The sequence below is a fragment of the Pteropus alecto genome, unplaced genomic scaffold, assembly GCF_000325575.1.
Source record: "Pteropus alecto unplaced genomic scaffold, ASM32557v1 scaffold111, whole genome shotgun sequence".
NCBI classification, from domain to species: Eukaryota; Metazoa; Chordata; class Mammalia; order Chiroptera; family Pteropodidae; genus Pteropus; species Pteropus alecto.
This window is the reverse complement of record NW_006431915.1, coordinates 4042609-4066267: the sequence shown is the minus strand read 5'-3', so window position 1 is coordinate 4066267 and position 23659 is coordinate 4042609. Positions and strand designations below refer to the sequence as shown.

The window sequence follows — 23659 nt, the reverse complement described above, 5'->3', positions numbered from 1 at the left end:
AGAGAAGGTGTATATTTGATATGGATATAGAAATAGAACCTCCAGAGTAGATGATAGTAAAAATAGTGGCTTCTTATAACTGAGTTGTTTTACTTACAACTTTCTTAAGGAGATTTTGTAAAAAAGAAATGGTTGTTCTTCTCTACCCTAAGTAAAACCCAGGCACAAAATAGAAATGTTAGTTTTTAATGTTTATTTTGACAAAAGTATAATTCTTCCAGTGATAAAAATACTTTTCACTTGTAACATTTAAACCTTAAGCAGCTCATGTACCATTAGGATTTTTGATGACCTATCACTTGCAAAATTTACCAATATTTTGCAAAATTATTTTCGTCTACCACTTACACATTTTTATTTTATTTCCTAGGGTTTTAATTCTAGAAATCATTTTAAAATTTCATTTCTAACAATGTTTTTCTTTAAATAACCATAATTTCATTATCACATCTTACAAAATTAGTAATAATTCTTTAGTATTATCTTATACCCAGTCCATGTTCAAATTTCCCTGATTATCTAAAAATGTCACTTTGCATTTGGTTAAGTCTCTTAAACTTTTAAATATAATGCATTTTTTTGACATCGCTGCATATAACGACATACAGATTTGTTTAATGACTCTGAAGGTTAGTAATTTACAGCTAGGAGTCAGCTCAAGTAGTGGGATTATTTGGTTTGTGAGAGCAGGGGATTCAGCTATTATAAAGATTTTGAAGTAAATACATAGTTAAAGGACAATGACAGATATTTTTCTCTATCAGGTAAATGACCTGCTCTGGAATGCGGATTCCACTGTGCTTGCAGTTTGGTTGGAAGACCTTCAGAGGGAAGAAAATTCCACTCTAAAAACCTATGGTAAAACACCTGTATTGTGTCAGCCTTTTGCCCCATAAAGTGTAGTTGAAAATAGAAGATGTGGAGTTGCCCTTATCCCTTCTACTTAGTCCTGTAGTGGAATCAAAGATGGCGCGGGGTTGGGGGTAGGTGGAGATGGGGGCGCAGTTAGGTTTTAATTATTTAAGGATTTAAGTTATGTATCAGTCATGGTTCTTTAGAGAAACAGTGTCAGAGTAGACCAGCAGACTGGAAATTCAGATAGGAGTCGTTTCAGTCTTAAGTCTGAAATTTATAGGACAGGCCTGCAGTCTGCAGACAGGCAGGATTCTGTTACAGTTTTGAGGTAGAATTCTTTTTTTCTCTAGGAAACCTTTGTTCTTAATGCCTTTAACTCAGATGAGACACCTCCCCCCACCCCACCTCCCCGCCACACACATTATGCACATTATGGAAGATAATCTGCTTTACTTTAAGTCAACCAATTGTAAATGTCAGTCACATCTACAAAATACTTTCTCAGCAATATCTAGACCACTGTTTGATCAGATAACCTGGCACCATAGCCTAGCCAAAGTTGACATATAAAATTGACCATTACAGGTCATCAGTACTTTCTTTTCTTAGATGATGTAACTATAGAAAATCAAAACACTAGCCAAAGGAATGCTACTGTGAACATGAAAGAGAAATTGAATTAGATATAAGAATCTTCTCTCCATCTTTTAAATTAATGTAAATAGATATTTTTAGTGTATACATAATAGGTGAAAACATTAGAAAATAAAGATAAGAAAAAAATTAATTCATAATTCTGTCACCCTGAAATCGCTATCAAAATTTTCTCATCTTTCAGATTTTATATATATCTTAGTATAGCTATGATCTCATTTTTGTTGGGTATATGGTTATGATACATGCAGTTTTGTAACTTGCTTTTCCACTGTCACAAATATATTTCTATTTCAGATATCTATCTGCCTGATTGTAAATTGTGTAATATTTACTTGTGTCACAATTTATTAAATCCCATTCTGTTAGACATTTAAAGTTTTATAATTTTTCACGATCAGCAGCAATACACTGAACTTTTTTGTTTATAAATCTTTCCACTTGCTTGATTATTTCTAAGTGGCTTTTAAAACTTTTTAATCAGTAGAACTTTAACTCAAATGTTATTCATTCAAATGTTATTCATTCATTCATTCATTCATTCATTCAACCCAATGGTTCTCAACCCTGGCTGCACCTTTAGGAAAAAAAAGCACTTTCCAGGTCTCATCTCATTGCATTCATTGTGTTGGAATGGGGACTATACATCAGCATTTTAGTTTTTTTTTTGAAAGGCTCCCAGATGATTTTTAAGATGCAGCCAGAGTTGAGAACCACTGATTGATTAACTAGGGTGTCAGAGGCCAGCACTGTGATATGCTCAGGCTATATGTTGTACGAGAAGAGCCACAACACATCTTCCTGGAGCCTGAGCACGTGGTCTAACTTACCCACTCACAGCCAGGTAGAAGTATTGCACTAGCCTGGTTAGAAAACTAGGTTAGATTTGCTGTGATCACTGAATTAAGAATAAGGAAGCAGGAGAATATATATTTAAAGAAAAGAAATTCCTTAATGTAATCAATATCTTCACTTATGTGTGTCATCTGTTTAATAAAGGTGGTTTTATAGGATTTTTTTAAACTTTATTGAGATATAATTGACATGTAACATTGTGTAAGTTTAAGATAAACGGTGTGTGATTTGATACATGTATACATATTGTGAAATGTTTACCACAGCAAGGTTAGTTAACGGATTCTTCACTTCACATAATTACCATTTTTGTTCTTATGGTGAGAACATTGAAGATCAACTCTCATAGCAGCTTTCAAGTATACAATGCCATATTGCTAGCTGTAGTCACCATGCTGTACATTAGATTTCTAGGACTTATAACTGAAAGTTTGTACCCTTTGACCAACATCTTCCCATTTCTCCCACCCCCCACCCCCAAGGTTAGGTTTTGTTGTTTTACTAAATGCTAGAAAAGATAATTGCTGGCCAGTCTCCCTTGGATAGCTGAATCACACACAGTTAATACCAGGTAGCCTAGTATAATTGCATGCTAAGCACCTAGAAGAAAAGGCTAAGCATCTTAAGCTTAATAGAACATAGCAATGCTAGTCCAGTACTCTTGGATTGAGTGTTTTAATACTTTTAATCTAATTATCACTTTTATTCTTTCTAAATCTTTATGGGAAAAAAAGCCAGTTCACTAAAACACTGTCTTGCACTAGCAGCCTATTATTTTCATGATCATAAAGTTTGAAGGTAGAGGCAAAAATAAGCTTGTGCTTCTGACCTTATCAATGCTTGACATTTTATCTCCATGGAAAAGTACCTTTTGATAATTATTACTGTTAATGTTATTTTAATGGATAGGCTGAGCAGGAAGGGTCATTTGAGAAAGAAAAGGCTGCCTCCATCCCCCTCTAGCAAATGGTGTGAAGTTGAGGGCCTTCCTTTCATTTTCCCTTGCAGTTCAGCTCTGGACTGTTGGAAACTATCACTGGTATCTCAAGCAAAGTCTGCCCTTCAGCGCCTGTGGGAAGAGCAAAATTGTGTCTCTGATGTGGGACCCGGTGACCCCATACCGGCTGCATGTTCTCTGTCAGGGCTGGCATTACCTCTGCTATGACTGGCACTGGACGACTGACAGGAGCTCGGGAGAGAATTCAAGTGACATGGCAAATGTGGCTGTCATCGACGGAAGTAAGCAACTGGAAGAGGTGTTTATGAGCCTGCAAGGGGTCCTGAGCCCAGTGCCTACAGATGTGGTGGTTTGACTGAAACAATGGGGATTTTTTGTTTTATTGGTTGATTTGGTTGTTTGGTTTATTTTTACTTATTTGTTGTTTTGTTTTGTTTGGATGGGAATTCCCATACGTGGGGCATGTACTCTCCCAAGAATCATAGTCCCTCCTCCCACCGCCACCCACCCCATTTTTCTGTTGTGCTTTGTCCATGGCCTTCACATGTTTACTAATCCAGCCTTTGAAGACATTGAAAATTTTGACCCTGGATACAGGAGACACAGTAGTATTGTGCCATTGGATGTCTTAGCCTTGTCTTTTCCCCTGACATAAATTTACATTGACCTTCGTACCACTCTACTTGTGTTGCTTTGTTTTCTGATAAAATACTTATCAATTACATACCTGTCCAATATATTCAGTTCAAGTTACAAGATTTCTGTCTAGTATGAAGATTGGCTTGGTGTTTTATAATTAGGTTGAGGATTTTGTTGTTGTTTTTATTTTTGGTGAGGGAGAGGAAATTGGGGGTGGGGGGAAGTTGTCATCTGAATAGACAGTTTACTTATTTTCAATAACAGAAAGGAAAACTTGCTTCTAAGATTATAATGCGAGTTGGTGTACTAATTCATGTTCTATAAAATGGTCATAATACTGATTTTACAATCTCATGTTTTGTATAGAAGACTTATGTATGTGTTATTACCAAATCCATGCATAGGGAAACGCTTTAAGGATTTTGAAGATATTAATTCCCTTACTTTAGTCTGACTTGGTTGCAGGCCCTGTTTTAAAGCTAGAACTCTGACCTTTTGGCCTTCTTCCTCTAGCCCCTGGTACCTGAAACCTCTAAGTCCAGAGATGGACTTTTCTAGGCCTGGAGGTGACAGTAGCCAGAGAGGGGCAGAGTCCATGATACTTACTTTTCCCTCTTACACTATATTTAAGCTTATTCATGGTAAAAACACCAAAAATTATTTTTAAGAATTGCTGTATATTTTTTACCACCATTATTAGTTAGTGGTACTGTGCTGTTCACATGCCTTTTTTTGCAAATTGAACATCCATGTATCTAATCCTCCTCCTCTTTCTCTCTCACGTGCAGACAGGGTATTGGTGACAGTCTTCCGGCAGAGTATAGTTCCACCTCCCATGTGCACCTACCGACTGCTGCTCCCACACCCTGCGAATCAAGTTATGTTTTTTTCACACCCTAAAAAGAGTAACGACCTCGCCATCCTAGATGCCAGTAACCAGGTTTCTGTTTATAAATGTGGTATGTTCAAAACTGTTATCAAGATGTTCTGAATCGAGTCCCTCCCACAGAAAGCAAATTATAGTTTGGTGTTGTCTTAGCTCTAGTGTTTCTAAAAATTTTTAAGTTTATAATTAATATCTTTATCATTATGATATTTAATTCGTTTATGGGTATTTTTTTGTTTCGTGGGGGTTCAATCCTACTCTGGCTTATAAGACTTATTTCTTTAGTTTTATTAAACTTGAAAATTCAGTTATGAATAACATTCAACTCTGGAAATAAGATGCTATCTGGTTATATCTTTTACATATTTCACAATTTTCATTGCCTTTGCACGTATTTTCAGTTGATCTCAGAGCCTTTTTAGGAGCTGTGTCCCAGATGGAGTTTTCTTTTTCCATAGATGAGGGAACAGAATGCCAGAGGGTTTGAAATTTGCTTGAGCAAGGTGGACAGAGATTCCAACTTAGGTGTTCTGGCTTCTAGTCCAGTTGTCTTCCATGTTTCATTGCTCTTAGTTTCTAGTTGCTTTCCTGAAGTGCTGGAAAAACCTGAAACTTGTTCTTAGTTGTAAGTTCTGTGGTGCTGTCATAAATTACACTGGAATGTGGAAATGGTGGCCTTATTTTCAAATAATTTTTGAATTCTCAGTTAGGAAGAACCTAGATAGCTGCTGGGAGAGAATAATCAAAATTAATTAATTCATGTTGGAATTCCCTACTTATCATTTTTTTTGTTAATTCAACAACCTACTGTTTATACTAATACGACAATTTTCGTTCGGTATTGTTTTGTTATGATGTTTACAAGAAGACATAGGAACTTAACTCTTGTGTATATCAATTAGCATATGATAAAATTGATTTTGTTATACATTGTTTTGCTTAAAGTTACAGAACCCATCAGTGATGTTAACTGAGGACTTACTGTATTTGGATATGTTACCAGCTTCTCTGGTTTTAGTTTTGTTCTATAAAATGCTATAACAGTCTTCCTTAAGTTTCTTTTTTAATGCTTTAAAAAATAATAATAATGTGTTCATTGTCTAGGCAAATCATAAAACAAAAATTAACTACTTTTCAAAGTAGATTTTCTATCAATCAGTGATATTAAAAGTAAACAGTGATTGTCTCTGTACTCTACTACTATTTGGGTATCTTGCTGCTGGTTTTGTGAGGTTAAAAAGGATCAGATGTTAGAATAAGTTTTTGTATATCACTTTACAATGTATGGGATATTTTGTCCTACATTCACTTAAAAAAACTTTATTGAGTTCATACCATTCACCCATTTAAAGTGTACAATTCTGTGGTTTTTAGTATATTCACAGAGTTTTGCAGCCATTGTCATCGTATTCAATTTTAGAACATATTCATCTTCCCAAATGAAACCCTGTACCATCCTACATTCACTGTACTGATACTTACAACTCCCTGTGATGAGATAGGGCATGCTGAGAGCTCCGCTTTTGGAAGCTTGGTTGGCGTCAGTATGTGGGGTGAGCCATGGATGTGAGCATCTGAAGGCAAAGATACCAGTTAGGCTGTTGCAGAGTGACTAGGTAGGAGATGATGAGCACATTAGTCTGTAGAAATGGAAAGAAGAGAAAGATCATACAAATCCCAGAACTGAAAGCCTCTGAGAAGTTAAAGAGCGTGTTGCAGAAAGTTTGGATATAAGAGGGTCCGGGAAAAGGTGGGAGTCTTTATTAGAGCATAGGACTTAGAGATTAGCATCTCAGACATGGAGTAATTTCAGGAGATGGCCCTGGTGTGGATAGCTCATGTGGAGTTGAAGTTGTTGAATGCCAGCATTGGGCACCTGCCCAGAGAGCATAGTGAGAGGGCAGATTGGTAAGAGATTCAAGAGTGCTAGTGTAGAAACAGTGGACGTCAGCTTCCGGGTCGTGCAGGGAGTCAAGTGAATGTTGAGGAATAATACATTTTATTGAGAAGAAGAGGAATGAGAAGAAGAAAGATTGGAAGTTGGGGTCACAGTCAGAATATTCCAGTTTGAGATCTCAGTGGACAGGTCAGACTATTAATAAGGGCCCAGTGCCTAAGCAGAAGCAGAAGAGAAAGAGCTCTCGTTACAGATGAACAACTTGGACATGAGTAGTGGACATTAGAGTTGAGTAGAAACAAATTAGATGTGAAAATTTTCAAAGGTGGCATTCGATGTCTCTTTAGTATTGCTCCTTTTTTTCCCCATCCATGTTTATTGATTATCTGTTAACGTGCCAGGTGTTTTCCTACTCCGTGCCTTTGTGGAGTCTGTCTTCTAGTTGGGGAGAAAGCTAGTAAATAAACACAAGAGGATAGGTGCCAGTAGGGTAAGGTGTCTTTGTATTTAGGGTGGCCACGGAGACTCTCTGTGAAGGTGACATTTAAGCAGAGACTGAGTGGGAATTGGAGAGGGAGCCATGCAAACACCTGGGGTAAGAACATTCCAGGTAGAGTACCAAGCACTGCAAAGCACTTGTTGTATGTAGGAAATAGCCAGGAGTGTAGGGTGGCTGCAGCAGAGCAAGTGAGAGGAGAGTGGTGGGTGGGGTCATAGAGGTGACCCCACAGGGAATAACTCTTGTCAGGCCTTGAAGGCTCTGGGAAGATGTTAGTGTTTATTCTGCATGAGACAGGAAGCCACTGGAGAGTTTGGAACAGAGAGTATGGTATTCTGGATTAATTTTTTAAAGGATTGTATTGGCTGCTGTGTGGTAAATAAACTGGATCAAGAATGGAAAAAGAATGTCTTTCTATCAAGGAAGCAAGTTTGTCGAGAGATCATTGTGGAACAGTGAGAGGAACTAGCACTGGGGCGCGAGGGCAGCCCTTCGGCCTGGTCTTGCTGAGACTTGGTGAGGATTGTGACTGGTGTAGTAGGAAGGAGAACGCAGATTTGGGTTATGCCTAAAAGGTAGACAGAGATTGAAAAGAGATTAAGATGTTATTTTCAATTGCCTTATTTGTAAAGTGGTTTACCTTCTAGAACCCACCAAATGCAGGACCCCATAACCTTAATATTATGAGAAACGTCTGCAGTTTACTATGATAGTATTTGCATTTTTGTTTTCTAGATGACAGTCCAAGTGTGGACCCTACGGTGAGACTGGGAGCTGTGGGTGGAAATGGATTTAAAGTTTCCCTTAGAACTCCTCATCTAGAAAAGAGATACAAGTAGGTGGTTCTTAATTATCTTGGACCTGGGCATAGAAGCAGCCAGCATTTAGTCCTAACTTCACCCACCTGTTGTCCTGCGTCTGTTGCTGAGTGGAAGAAGTAGGTACAATACTCAGGCCCAGGTTTTTCAGCCTCATTAGGGAAGCCAGTTGCCTGTATATCTGAATGCCACATATGCTGAGGGGTGGCAGGAGAGCACAGGTCATAAACCAGCCTAAAACCCATTCCTTGCAATAGCCTTTAGAGATGAAGATGATGGGGCAGAGTTGCGTTCGCTTACATAAATGAGGATATCTAAGTTGTTAACATATGGCTGACCTACCAGATCTTCACCGCATACTCCAAAACTAATGGGTGCTCTGTTTTGAGGCTTGCAGGTTGGAAATCAGAATGCATTTTCCCATTGAAACAATATTATAAGTGGTTGGGTATAATTGAATACTTCAGGTACTCTATAGGCATTGTAAAATGACCCAGAGGCCAAACTATTAATTATAATGCCACTTCTGTGAGAATCCAGGATTTGAGTCTACTCTATTTGATAAGCCCGTGTTCTTAATTATTGCAGTATTCTACCTCCTGGGAGCATATATTCCTAAATTAATAGGAATAATGAACTGTATAGAGCAAATAGAATTTAATAATGTTTTTCTTAAATATATGCAGTATGTTTTATAATTATACCATGTGTGATTTGCCTCTATGATGCTTAGCGGTCTTCACAGAACATTTATGTGGATGATTTCGTTCCATAGGCTTGGAACCATTGGGACAGAGTTAAGGCAAATTAAAAAGTGCGAGGCAATTTAGAATATAGCTCCATTTTTTAAAAATTGAGAGGCTAGCTTTAAGTTCTTTAAAGAAATCGCATGAAGGACATGAGTACTTACCTTGATTCTTGAAGGGCTAGGGTTAGGACTAGTAGAGAAAGATTGGGAACATTGGGTCTGGCGGGCAGAGGAGTGTTGATGAGGAGCAGAGCTGGGAAAGCTCCTGTGTGGGGCTGAATGCAGTGGAGAGACTGAGTCCTGGGAGAGCTGGTTGAGGAGGAAGATCAGGTTAGTGACCCAACTTCTTCAATGTGCATGAGGGTTTGCTGCCTGAGCTGGAAGGCAAGAAGTAGCCATTCTAAATTCCCGAGTGAGGTGGCAAAATGTACCTTCCTCTGCTGTGTAAATGCTACAGAAGGAAGACGGTAGAGGCAAGAAAACCATCTGTCAAGCTAATTAGTTATTTTAATATGAAATGCTTAGGAAAGGACCCATTGTGTTTAGATCTAAATATCTGCTAGAGTCTGGTTTGAATGCTGGTTACGTGGTGACAATAGAAAACGTCTGGGGTCTGTTAGTGTAAGGACCTGGGTAATTTTCTTGTGTAGTCAGTTTCCTGAAGTATTCTCTTCAATTCTAAAGATCTCAGAGTATAAGAAACTTAATATTAAATAGAAAAAAATTTTTAAGCCAAGCAAACATTATTTTGGATTTTCTAGTATTTGACATCACCTTAGGTTTTGTCCCTCCAAAGAAGGTGTCAGCTGTATACAGGGTGGTTTATTCTTCCTTCATTCAGGAAAATCTCAGTGATATTAAAGTTTAATTCATGTCTTGGATATTCTTCAATATTTAAAACAGAATTCAATTTGAGAATAGTGAAGATCAAGAAGTAAATCCACTGAAACTCAGCCTTCTCACCTGGATTCAAGAAGACATTTTCCTGGCTGTAAGCCACAGTGGGTCCAGCTCACAGTCTGTCATTCACCATCTAACTATGACCCCTTCCGAGACGGATGACGAGCAAGGACAGCTCAATATTAGGTATTACAACACTTCCCTGTATTCTACATGTTAATAAGCTGATGGAGTTATGCTTTTGTCTTTATAAGCATAGGACTTTTTTTGGCTTCTGGTGAGCAAGGTTGAGGGGCTGTAGCTTCTCTGTTAGAAACACTTAACAAGAGATTAAGGCTAGTTTTGAGTCATGTCAAAATACAGGCTAAAAATGCAGATGAAAAATAGGACAAATACCAATAGATGAGGCAAAACATTTTAAGATGTGTTAAAAATTTTAATTCAGCATATACTTACATTCCAGCAGGATTATTGTTAGCCCATGAGAATCTACCACTCTAATTACCCTTATTAATAATTAAAATCAGTTATAAGATCTATTTATATGAGCTTCATTTTGATGTGGCAACTTCAAAATACTTCTTCCGGCCTCCTCATCTTTACACTCTGTTTGGCACTTGACTGGCATTTAGTAGTCTCCTCTATTTTTCTTTGCTAAAGTTTCACTGCCCTCTGACCCTGAGTTTCATCTTGATTTCTGACTGCATCTTTGTCATGTAACAGATTTTAATGAATGCTATTTTCTGTAATGCTAGACCTGTTGTGCAGAAGAGGGCATGGTCTGAGCAGCTCCGGGAAATCCTTAGGTTTCCCTTGTCAAAATTTGGCCCCTCAGTCATGTTCTGATATTAATCTCCAGATTCATTCATTAAAGATCTACTGGTTAGATTTAAATTCTGAAAACCCTTGTCGCAAACAAGGAACCTGTCCTTATTGTATACATAAAACGTGTTCAGATGCAGTCATCAGCTCCTCATCTTTGACTCACAACGCTTACATTTTAAGAAAATGAATTACAGAAATGATATCAGTACCATGCATGTCTAATGAAGACAATAAATTATAGTGAGTTGGAATAAGTTATAACGAGTTGCTGCCAAAATAGGAGTGAGGACTTCACCATGTAGACACCTGGCTTCCTTGTACTATGGAAAATAGTGTCATGTGACAGATAATTGCTTTATCTGTGCTTGTGATTGCAATAGTTTATCTGTCATTGTGCGTGTGTCTGTGTTTATGTGAATTTTGTGTGTATTGTATTGCAATAGGCAGTGCAGCACCACAGAGAAATTGCTTATTTTTCTATTTTGTAAAATAAGTAATGTCACTACTTTTGAAAAAAATCGTCTGTTCACACCCCTTTTCTCCCTTTTTTTACTTTTGTCAGTTCATCTGTGACAGTAGATGGGGTCATAATCAGCCTATGTTGCAATTCCAAGACCAAATCAGTAGCATTGCAGCTGGCTGGTGGCCAGATACTTAAGTATCTTTGGGGTGAGTATTAAAATGCTAGGAAAGCATGTTTATGACTTCTATGGATGTTTAATTTTTGAGAACTTCACTTGTATCTTGTCAGTGCTGCATTGATAGGTCTTGTAATTATCCTGGAAAACCCTAAGCTAGCACATGTAGTTGGCAGGTGTTTTCTGCCTCTCTTTTCTTGTGGTGAATTGGAGCACCCTTATGAGTTTCTAGAATATATTTGAGAGGTAATTCAAATGACATGTCAAGTGTTTTAGCAAGTATCAGTGTGACAGGTTTTTACCAATAGCAGCTCAGCATTTTGTGAACCTCATGTGCCAAACCTGCAGAGTCACCCTCTCTGGCTGTTGCTCCATGGAAGAACCCTGATGGAGTTCCCGTGCGGTTCCCATATCCTTGCACACAAACTGAATTGGCTGTGATTGGAGGAGAGGTAAGTGAACACAGGGCAGAAAAATTTACCACTTAGGGCACTGGCCCAGGATAGAGCATTAGGTAGAAAGACTGTGGGCATTGGAGGTGGACCTGGGTCTCCACTAAATCTCAAGGCAATAAGGAGGAGTCATCCACTTTTCAGGGCCTCAGCTTCTTCTATGAAATAGGATTAAGAGATTGCCTGGCATGTAGTAGTTGACTTCTTTCCTTGGAGGTACAAATTTAAAAATAGAAGAATGCAGTCAGCAAACTTCTATCCCATTGTATAAAACATTCAAAGTTAGTTCTGTGGGAGACAACAGAAATGTAATCTTGAAAATAGTATTTAGTAGATTGTCATTCATCAAATATTAAAATGCCTATAATTGTGGTGGGATACAGTTGTTATAAAAGAAAAGAGCTGTCTGATCCCTCTCTTCTGGACTTTGTGACATATCAAAAGAGGTCTGATTATCCCCTCCGATGGGAAAATGAAGGAAATGAGTAGGGCGTGATGTTAGAGAATAGTGAGGTGCTGGGGACTAATTAGAGAATGGTAGCGCTGAGGGTGGGTGGGGAGACCTGCTTTTGTGGTGTGGGAAAGCTCTCTGAGATGATGTATGTGTGAGAAGTGAGAAAAGAAAGCTCTATCCCTGAAAAGGGAGTGTTCCAGGGAGAAGGGACTGTGGCCACCTTGAGCTTGAAAGGAGCTCAGCTTATTCGAGGAACTGAGTGGAAGCAGTGTGGCTAGACCTCAGTGATAGGGCGTAGGAGGGAGTGTGGGTTTTTCAATTGGACAATGATAGGAAAATTATTAATAATTTTTAATCAGCTAGTAATGTGATCTGATTCATGGTTTGAAAGGTTTTTTTGGCTGCCCAGTGGAGAGTAGGTTGGAAAGGAACGAGAGTGGAAGTGATTGTTGGAGTGGAGGCAGTGAGGGCCAGAAAGGTGATGTATTTGAGGTATATCTAGGAGAGAGAAATGACAGGGCTTGCTGATGTACTGGATGGCGTCATACTCCATTTGGCACTGGACCAATCACATCTTACATACCTGCATGCAGTCCTGATTACAGAGACCTAGATGTGAAATCACAAGTCAATAGAACTGTGTAATAGGAATGTTAGATTCAATTAGTTTGGTTAGAATTGCTTGTAATTTCAGTTTTGTTTATTTTGCAGGAATGTGTCCTTGGTCTGACTGACAGGTGCCGCTTTTTCATCAATGACAATGAGGTATCAAGGCTTGGTTTGGTGCTGGATCCTTTTCACTTTTGGATCCAAGTAATAAAATTAACATTCTCCCTTGCCTCCCTTCCCTTGTTGTAGGTTGCTTCAAATATTACGTCATTTGCAGTATACGATGAGTTCTTATTGTTGACGACCCATTCTCATACCTGCCAGTGTTTTTGCCTGACGGATGCTTCGTTTAAAAGTAAGTTTTCAGTGTATAAAATAGAAAATAGTCCCTCTTTTAATATCTTTTATGCTTGGAAGTCTTGATGACTTTTAAGATCTTCACCTACTTTGGCTTTTTATCATAGAGTCCCAGACTAGAGAAAACCTTTAGAGTTCATTTACTTAGCCTCGAATCTCAACATAATATCTCAGTTAAATCATTCTACACCAGTTAGCAAAGACTTGCAGAGAAGAAAGTCCTTCTGTAAGCAGAATATACTTAAGTTAAACAAAAAAATGTCTAGGAATTGTTATTAAATAACTAGTTTAATATTTTACTTCGAGTTCCCATGTAGATACCAGACTGGCAATATGCTCTAACTTCTTTGTAATCTTCCTTTTGTCACTGTGGCCACCCTCCATTGTACACCTGCAGGGCTCCAGCTTATGGTTGTAGGAAATGGGCTCCATCTTGTCTTCTATTTCGTTTCTCCCCCTACACTCCCCCATTGTGTGTGTGTGAGAGATTCCAAAAATTCCCACTTTCTTTGTTTCTAACTTAGAAACAGAATCGTTCACTAATACAATTGTAGTGTACTGATAGTGCTAAGAAATAGAGATGCTGCCCAGTCTTCCCTGTGTTCTCCAAATCGGTTGAGAAGTTGTGTATGTAAATATGCGTGAGAGCTCTGTGCGAGAGGACAATTTCCAGAGATGAGACTGTTTATCAGAAGGGCTAATGGTCTGAAGGTTGAATGGGAGAGCAAAGGATCCTGGTTGTTAATTGCTCTCTTCTATTTCTGATAATGTGTAGTTTCAGCTGCAGTAATGGAGAGTGGCTTGTCATGACAGTGATTCCTAATGCTTAGCCAACCGTGTCTTTAGCATTACAGGCAGGTCTGAGCAGCAGTCATATGTCTAATGGGGAGACTCTGCGGAAGGTAGAGAGGGGTTCACGCATTGTCACCGTTGTACCCCAGGACACAAAGCTTGTATTACAGGTAAGCTGATTTTTCAGGCTGTGTTGCTGATTGTCAGTAGGAAGTCAATACCAAACAATCTTTCAAATTGTATTTTAGGCTCTCTTATCATTTGTAATAATTTATTATAAGCCTTTTCTTGCTAGGTTCTCTGTTAGCTTTATATAGAGGAGTATTCATACAGGCTCTGCCCAGTAAGGCTAATAAGGAAGCTTTTCTGGAAAGTCAAATATTAAGCCCAACTAGATTCTGCTAAAAGTATGCTTATTTTACCACATTGTGGTAGTTCTCCATATACATCTTGGGTATTTAAATATTTTCTATTTAATTAAAAACATTATTGTTTCAATTTATTTATTTTAAGGTGCCAAGGGGAAACTTAGAAGTTGTTTGTCATCGAGCCCTGGTTTTAGCTCAGATTCGGAAGTGGTTAGACAAGTAAGTACCATGTATGTATGTGACTACTTGCTTATTATTATCACTTATGTGTGAAGATGGTACGTATTAAAGTTGGAAAACCTACTGGAAAACCTTCATTACAGATGTCTTCAATCAGATTCTCAGAGGCTTTTTTTTTTCCCACTTTGATTTTAATACCATATGGTGTAGTAGACATTCTTAGCAGAAAGAATCACGAAGCTTATCATAAAAGACCGGATTTTTCAGCCTAGGAGGGTCCCAATGCGCTTTAGATGTCCTGTGATCCCAGGGAGATTGTGCAACAAACTGTGTCTATGTGCTTACCAGGCAGAAGGCCCCAGGATTTCAGCAGATTTACGGGGTGGGAGTGGGGTGAGGGGTATGACCCAAAAGTGCCAGAGCCTCGGTTGTGAAGGAAATGATCTTTCGTCTGAATTTACATGGAGGAAACTTTGTATCAGAAAGGTTGTTATTAATATTTTCTTAAAAAAAGAAAGTAGACCTACATTCCATGATGATTTTGTATTGTGTGTATGTGGGGATGTAGTCCTCAGCCTGCCGTGATGACTGAATCACACCTTTAAGAAGGTAGATGAATCTGGTACCTGATTTTTTTCATTTAGTGATTTCAGAGTAGAAATTCAGTAGCAATTGTTTGGCATTTGGGCTGTATTCTAATTATAACTGGTTTATATTGTAATGAAAACAGGCAGGGTCCAGGGAGTTTCGTTTTTGTGAAATGCCTTTTTTATCCATGCTCTGTCTCTTCACAGACTTATGTTTAAAGAGGCATTTGAATGCATGAGAAAACTGAGAATTAATCTTAATCTGATTCATGATCATAACCCTAAGGTAACTTTCTAAATTTGCTATTTACTCTGTCTTACTTTAGACTTGAGCTAATGTGACATGAACTAAAATTTTTTTTTTTTTTTGATAGGTGTTTCTTGAAAATGTGGAGGCCTTCATAAGACAGATAGATTCTGTAAATCATATTAACTTATTTTTTACAGAATTGAAGTAAGTATTTTGAATAGTTCATGAGTACCATATCCATAATTTTTTCTCTTCTAGTTAAGGAAGTCAAACAGATAGATAGCCTGAGGAGAATTTCCATTCAGTATTTCTTTTAATCACTATAACTCTTAGAAGCCATATTTACTGGATTTTGCTCTCTTTCCTTTTTCAAAAGTCTATTTAAAACTAAGACTTCAAAGCATGTAGGTCAGAATTATTACTTAACTTTATTTTTAGGTGTTCATATAAAACTATGTTTTTCTTACGAGATTAAAATCAAATGGTGTCTTTTCTGCAAGGATTTTTTTCCCCAACTTTTTCATGAGAAATTTCAAACACAGGAAAGTTGAGAGAATTGTACAGGTCGTCCTGTACTACCATCTAGATTCTAGAGTTCATATTTTCGTATATGCTTTCATACTACCATCTGTGCCTTTCTTCATCATTCATCTATTTTTAGACAAATTTCAAGGTGATTATAGACTTCAGTTTACCTTACCTCTCAATATTTCACTTTGCATAGCATTAACTAGAGTGCATTCTTTGTGTACGAGTTCTCTGCAGGCAAAATTTACCTGTTGTGAAATGTGCAGATCAATAAGTGTACCATTCAGTGAGTTTTGACAAATGTATACTTCTAGGTAACTTGAACCCCTGTCAAGATAGAGATTTCCATCATCTCAGAGAGTCCCCCCAAATTTCTTCTTAGTCCCTGTCCCACCCACTAGGCAACCACTACTTCGAGTTTTTCACCATAGAACAGTTTTGCATGTTTAAGAACTTTATATAAATGGAATCATAGAGTATTAACTTTTCTGTGTAAATAAAGCTTTCTTCCCTTATATATATTATCTTAAGTTCATCCATTTTGCATGTATCACTAATAAGTTCATCTTATTTATCACTCAACAGTATACCATTGTATAAATATACTGCAGTTCGTTTATTCATTCCCCTGTTGATGGACACCTGGACTATACCCAGTTTGGGACTATTGGGATAAAACGTTTCTGAATATTACTGTACAAGTCTTTTGTGGACATGTTTTTATTTCTCAATAAGTTTCTCCATGTTCCCCTGTGTAAACATTTTTATAATTAAACTTTTCCAAAAGCCAGTTTTATTATCTCATCAGCACACTTGGGTTTATGTTAGTAGTTTGAGAGCTGGGACATAGGTTCAGTTAGTGACCTTTAAATACACACTTGTTTTTAGGGAAGAAGATGTCACCAAGACCATGTACCCTCCACCAGTTACCAGCGCTGTCCAGCTGCCCAGGGATCCGGAGGGGAGAAAAGTAGACCTTATCTGCGATGCTATGAGAGCAGCCATGGAGAACCTAAATCCTCACAAGTATGTGTGCCGTCATTAGTTGGCATCTTTTGAATAACAGAAATATATAGTTGTCCTTACTCAGCTTGTTCATCCTTCTTATTCTGGTGTTCTTATAACCTCAGATACTGCCTATCAATACTCACCTCCCACGTGAAGAAAACAACCCCAGAATTGGAAATTGTGCTGCAGAAGGTACACGAGCTTCAAGGTAGAGACTCATTCACAGAGAGTGTTTAATGGGGTCTTGACTGTCCCCAGTCTTCCAGTCTTCCTGAGGTCACACTGATCAGGACTAGTGTCACATCACAGATTTAACACAGGCCATTGGGTTGCCATTTTAAGATCTGTGTCATTTTTTTGAAAGCTATCCTACAAATGTACAAAAGAGTCAAAACTATATATTTGTCAGGAAAATTTGTTACTTTGTCTTTTTGGTTATGTTGCTAGGTATGTGGCTTTTTCCCAGACTGGTTTTGCTCTGTTTTGTTTCCTTACGGACAGGAAATGCTTCGCCTGTTCCCGATGCTGTGAGTGCTGAAGAGGCCCTGAAATATTTGCTGCTGTTGGTAGATGTTAATGATCTATATGATCATTCTCTTGGGACCTATGACTTTGATTTGGTCCTCATGGTAGCCGAGAAGTCACAGAAGGTATGTGGAGTTGCTACATACCATGTTTTTGGTTCTCATTTATGTAATCGTGGTAGTAGGAAATCCTGCTTCTGATAGTACAGTGTTTTGCCCGATGTTGTCCTGTGCACACAGGTTTAGAGGCTGATCAGTGAGTCTCCAGGGCCCACACATCTAGGCTACATTCTCTGCTATAATTCTGTGCTTATCAAAGTGTTTTGATTGTTAGATTGAGCAAGTGAGATAAAACTACTTGATTATTTTTAAGATTATAGGCATATGTGTGAACAAATTCTTCTCTTATCAAGGAAATATAACAAATGATTCATTGTCTAATTTAGGTCTTTATCTTGTAGCTCTTTTTTCCAATGGAAAGGGAGAATATAGAGAATAGAAAGGTTCAGGGCTTCTTGTCCCACTGCAGCATGCTGCAGTCAGAAAGTTTGAGCACCACTAGTCTAAATACATTTTTTATGTCTTTTTTTGCAGCCTCATTTTTACCCCCTATCATTCCTCTCTTTGCTCTTGCCAGAGTGATCTTTCCAAAGAGGAAAATTTGATCTTTCATTCCTCTGCTTAAAATCCTCCATGGGCTCCTCATTGCCCCTAAAGCCCTAATTTTGGTTAAAAACCCTTCCGTGATCTGGTCTCTGTGTGTAACTCCGTTCTCATCTCTTGACATTATCCGTTTGTCTCTGCTCGTAGAAGAAAGGCAATGCTTTTGTCGCTCAGCCACCACTCTCATCCTCTCCATTCACCTGGCTAATTCTCACTCATTTTGGTCAGTGGGTACCAAGGTGGCATCTTCCTAGTAAACCATTCTTGCCTCCCTGCCCCCACCCAGGGACTGGAGGAGATGGCCCCCATATGTGCTTCTACTGTACCCAGCGCCTATCCCCGCATACCAGTCTAACTCCTCTAGTAGACTGTAAGTTTCCTGAGGTTAAAGGTTGGGTTACATTCTTTGTACATAATGGATTCTTACTTAAAACATTGATTTAACATTTTAGCATATAGTTATCCCCTACATCGCATGCATGAGCATTTGATTATTACTCTTGTTTTTTTTTTCCCCTATATTCTTATTTGTATTCATTCTGTCTGCCCAGTGAAACTGAATTAAGAACAGGAAGCATCTCTTCTTTGCCAAGAAAACAACTTTCTTACGGGGCATGTCACAGAGCTGGAAGTGATCAGTGCCAATAAAAACTTGCGGTGACAGGACCTCAGAGTTTTGTGTCCAACTCAGTACAATTTTATCTTTAGCACTTGGTCTTTGCAAATGGAGGGCATGAAATGTCATGGAAACAGTTCCAAGCGCACTGTCTTACACTTTTATGAGAAACTTGAATGTGTTTGTTCAGTGTCTTTTAGATTAGACCCTTGTTTTCCTTATTAGCCTGAAACAAATGGTTATTATGAGATTTAGTTAAGAGGTAGTCATTATTCTTATTGTAAACTTATAACACTCATATATTGAAGCATTTTTTATCAAAAGTTGTATTATATTTGATTTTTATATGATATAACAATGTATTAATATGGCACATATTCTTAAGTTATGTAGCTTTGGACTTATTGCCATAATTAAATTTTTTATTTTTATAAGTAAATATAATCACAAGCAGTTAAGTTCTCCTGTTTATTATTTTTATTTTTAGGATCCCAAAGAATATCTTCCATTTCTTAATACACTTAAGAAAATGGAAACTAATTATCAGCGGTTCACCATAGACAAATACTTGAAGCGCTATGAAAAAGCCATTGGTCACCTCAGCAAATGTGGTAAGTATGTTTTAGTTAGTGTGTTTATCTCTGCTTCAAATTTTCTTTGGAACTAGGCAGGGTATAAATTAAAATAAAATGCTAGTTTAGACATAGACTGATTTTAATTTCTACTCCTGAAAACTTTAGCAATTACCTACGTGCACCTTATTTTCACATATGTTCTGAGAAGCCGAGCATAAAGAAAATGCCTTTTAAAAATTGGAGGAGCTCCACAGCTCAGAAAATAGAGCAGATCCCCTTTGGGTTAAGAATGATCACCTCCTAAATTCACCTCAGAGTCTCAGAATCAAAACTGGTTGATAACTCGTTCTTCTCGTGGTGTTTGCTAACACCTGAGGGAAACTCGGCTTACCTGGAGCAAGTTGCCCACCGGCAGTGCCCTGAAAGGCCCTGTTTTAATTATCAGTGATGGAGCAGAATAAGCACAGTGCCAGGTGTCTGCTCCACCCCTGTCCCTGACCCACATTGGAGCCTCTGGCTTCAGCAATTGTGATTCTTTCCTGAGGGCTGGAGGGGGATAAGGAACAGTCACCTGGGGTGCTTATTAAGTCTTCCTTGAAGAATCTGATTCACTTGGTCTGGGTAGGGCTCAGGTGTATATGTATGTTTAATAAGTTCCCCAGGTGATTCTTGTTACGGAGGTTGAAAAAACTGAGCTGAGTGGTCATTTATCAGGGGTCGTATAAAAATTTCTTTTACGTAGAACTCAGATCCCAGTCAGTGCTTCTCATAGCTCAGAATCTGCAGCGGTGCTCGTTAAAATTAAAATTCCTGGATTCCGTTCTCTATCCAGATCCTCTGATTATGCAGGTCTTAAAAGATCCCTTGTTGATTTTGTTTAGAGAAAATGAAATCCTTATGCTTCCAAAGCCTTAAGCTTGTATGTGTATGAATCTCATTCCTGCAGGACCTGAGTACTTCCCAGAATGCTTAAACTTAATAAAAGATAAAAACTTGTATAATGAAGCTCTGAAGTTATATCCACCAAAGTCGCAGCAGTACAAGGTGTGTGGTGTGTGAAACGAGGCTCTCCTGGTTTCGCTTCATGCCTTAGTTGGAAAGGGGTGAAGATCCTGAGTCCATAACACCATCCTTGGTTTCAAGGTTCATCTGCACATGAATTAACCTCATCTTGAACTTCTTATGTGGGTGAATGGCCCTGACCTTTTCTGAAGAACTTGCCCAGGCCAAAAACCTTGGCATTGTCCCAGGTTCCTGGTGGGAAATACTTGTCATCGTCCACATGGGGCTCCCCGCCTCCATCCTGCCTCCTACAGATCAGCCTCACTACTGCATTACTGATCATCCTGAAAAGTGCAGAGCTTTCCCATTTATTTTAGGATAAAGGAATAACGTTTAGTTTGCTTAAGCAAACATCTGTTTAGCTTTTCTTATATGCAGGATACTTTGCTTATAAGCTAAATGTAGGATATAAGTCTCATAAAAACCCAATAAGCGGCGTGAAGAATTTTCAAGTGAGGAAACAGTTTGCCTAAGGACCTGGGGCTCTGAATCGGCCTCCCTGGGACATGGAGCCTGTGCCGTTAACCACTACTCACCATGCCGTCACCGCCACCATTTTCAGTTCGTTCACAAATTGCACACACCTATCATCTGGCCTCTGATTGCGTCTTCAGCATCAGCTGCCTCTGCCAGCCCTCTGCCTTCCCCTTCCTTTAGCCCCAGTTATCCTTCAAAACTCTGCCAGAAAGCCGTTCCTGGATGAGGTTTCAAACACTGAGCTCCCAGAGTACCTTGTTCTTATCTTGGTGGTGGCATTTATCAACCTGATGATGTACAGATTTGTGTCTCCCACCAGATAGTGGGTTCCTTCAGAGCAGGGACACCATGTTACATTCCTTTCTTTGTTGCTGCCTAACACTGAGCCTAGGGAATAGAGAATTTGGCCAGTGGCTGCCTCTTTGCTCTCATTTTCGTTGTCTGTTCCTCTTTCCTGTTCTCTGTCTGCTTCAGTAACACCAGCCTTCTTGCTGTTTCTTCCTGAGTATTCCATACGCTCCTACTGGGTGGCCATAGTTCTGTGCTCTTGGCCTGGAACACTCTCTAACTCTTCACATGGCTTATTCTCCTTACAGCCCTCTGAAATAGCACTCCCATCACTCTGTGCTTTTACCACTGTTTGCATTACATCATAGACCATATTGTGTTTATAAGTTCATTCTCTCTTGCCACAAGAGCAGGAATTTGGTGGTGGTTCTTGTTATTGTGTGTGTGTGTGTGTGTGTGTGTCTGTGTCTGTTTGCTTGTTTGGTTTTATTTTTTGCATCTCAGTATTATTCCCACTGCCTGTATAGTGTTCACTATTTGTTGAATGAATAAATGGCACATTCTCAGTAAGTTTTTGAATGGAAGAATGATTGAATTCACTGATCAACCATAGGATTTTCCTAAGTAATTCAAGAGTTTCAAGTATAGTGACTGAAACAGCTTCCATTGGAGATGAAAAAATGATTGTCATCCTTTACCACTGACCCTATATCTCCTCTTGTCACAGGACATCAGCATTGCTTATGGGGAACACCTGATGCAGGAACGCCTCTATGAGCCAGCGGGGCTAGTGTTTGCCCGTTGTGGTGCCCACGAGAAAGCTCTCGATGCCTTTCTGGCTTGTGGCAGCTGGCAACAAGCTCTCTGTGTGGCAGCCCAGCTTCACTTGAGCAGAGACCAGCTGGCTGGCTTTGGCAGATCTCTGGCAGGTAAACACTATCATTTAGATTCTCCAAAATGAGAACTTCTCCAAAGGTTTTTCGTTTCTTTTTTTGGTTTTATTTAGCAATTTTGCAAATAAATTTAGGGCAGCATACCATGAGACATTCTTATACTAATAAAAATTGATTTGGAATGGTTTACTAAGTAGAGCAAAGGTTAAAACTGCTGTGACAGGAATCTCAAAATATAATGGGGTAATAAAGAAATTAGTTTCTTTCTCACTCATATAAGGACTGACAAGTGTTTTCATTGTGTGGTTCTGCTGTCTCTTAGGTAGAGAGCTATAGCTGGATTAATCTCCACATCTGTATTCCATTCCTTGGGAAGGGGGAGAAGCCGTAATCATGGGAGAACACTTAACTTTTAAGTTAAAAATAACCTAGAAGTTATACCATCACTTCTCCATCTCATTCAATAAACCTTACATTATGTGGTCATACCTAGTGTAACTGGCCATGTGCCTATCAGAAGGTAAAGATGAATTTTGGGGCGTGGCCATTCAGGTATAGACAATAGGTCATTGGAAACCATACTAGCGATTTTCAGAAATGAGGTGGAAGAGGCCAAATGTGTAAGCATTTGCACTTTGAAAGCAAAGGCAGGTTGGGTGTCTCAGGGTCTCAGGATCGCCTGGACCAGAGGCAAGGCTATGCCAGAGTCTGATTTCTTAGAGTGGAAGAAAGGTAAAGGACTGCCTGTGAGAAGAGGTGAGTAGGGGGCTGGCCCTTTCAGCTGAGCTCTGAAGTAAGTGTTTGACTGGTATATTTTCCCCTTACCATTTTAAGAATCTTAGAAATATTAGTTGTTATTTACTAATCATTATTATGGTTGTTATTATCTCCAAGAAAAAAAGTAGTCCTGAAAAAGTTCCAGATAATACTCTATATAAAAGTCTTTGTGTATCCTCCCTAGTTATTTATACTATTCTTTTTTCCTTAAGATTATAAAAGTGTGTAAGATTATCACTTTTCTATTTCTCGCATTTTCTGGTTATTAGATCTGTAGTCTCTTCAGTAAACCTCAATTTCCAAGCTGAGCTCTTTTTACAAGTTTGAGAATTTTTCATTTTAGACCTTTTAGTTGTTCATTCTGGGTCCTTTGCTACTTCTACTTGCTACTTTAGAAACCTATGTTGTTGGTAATTTGTACCTTCTAGCTCTGTGATCTATGATCTGCTCTTGTGTTTGTTACAAGTCTTAGCTTGCTCCTATGCCTTATGATAGAGTACACTTAGTGTTCCCAGATGTTTAGCAAAAATTGATGAGGCAGTGGTCAAAGATTTTTGAGAAATGTTATATGATGGAGTCACTCCATGTGCACATTAACTTAGTTAATTGATCTAAGCTAGCGAAAGAAAAAAAAGGTAGCTATTTTAGTAGTGGAGGTGACTGCCTATTTTTGTAAGTGATAAAATGGCCTGGAGTTGGCATGAGATGGGAGGCATGAATCTGCCAGCCCCTTAGTCAGCCTCTGGTTCTGTGTGCCTCTCATAGTGTGATTATCTAAATTGGGCTATCCTGAGTGTGATCCTAGTATCTAGACACTACATGACCCCAAACATAGCCAGTTTACCTCCATCTAGTGTTCAACCAAGAAACAGCAGTCTCTTCTTATTAGAGGGAAAAATGGATTAGTGAGAGATGACAGGTCAGTCTGCCCTATGCATGCCTTTGTAAGCGTTTTTCATGGCCAATTTTGACCATACATGATTTTCACATCCTATGCTAAATTTAGATTGTAACTCATTCAAGAAAG

General features: G+C 38.7%; 1 protein-coding gene across 5 annotated transcripts in view; it reads left to right on the top strand.

Annotated features, from left to right (window-relative positions):
• The window catches only part of ELP1 (elongator complex protein 1), a 54193-nt gene that overhangs the window by 13553 nt on the left and 16981 nt on the right, over nt 1-23659 (top strand). For all 5 annotated transcript variants that reach the window (XR_001518139.2, XR_001518138.2, XM_006906086.2 and 2 more), the window contains 19 exons: nt 765-858; nt 3373-3603; nt 4750-4920; nt 7979-8078; nt 9713-9895; nt 11097-11203; nt 11521-11624; nt 12790-12843; nt 12937-13042; nt 13891-14006; nt 14350-14423; nt 15179-15257; nt 15346-15425; nt 16638-16775; nt 16880-16965; nt 17259-17407; nt 19048-19171; nt 20082-20179; nt 21690-21891. Coding sequence is in view for 3 of the 5 variants with exons in the window: in XM_006906086.2 (XP_006906148.1) it covers nt 765-858; nt 3373-3603; nt 4750-4920; nt 7979-8078; nt 9713-9895; nt 11097-11203; nt 11521-11624; nt 12790-12843; nt 12937-13042; nt 13891-14006; nt 14350-14423; nt 15179-15257; nt 15346-15425; nt 16638-16775; nt 16880-16965; nt 17259-17407; nt 19048-19171; nt 20082-20179; nt 21690-21891 (2296 nt within the window). In the remaining 2 variants the exon portion in view is untranslated. The remainder of the gene's footprint in view (nt 1-764; nt 859-3372; nt 3604-4749; nt 4921-7978; nt 8079-9712; nt 9896-11096; nt 11204-11520; nt 11625-12789; nt 12844-12936; nt 13043-13890; nt 14007-14349; nt 14424-15178; nt 15258-15345; nt 15426-16637; nt 16776-16879; nt 16966-17258; nt 17408-19047; nt 19172-20081; nt 20180-21689; nt 21892-23659) is intronic.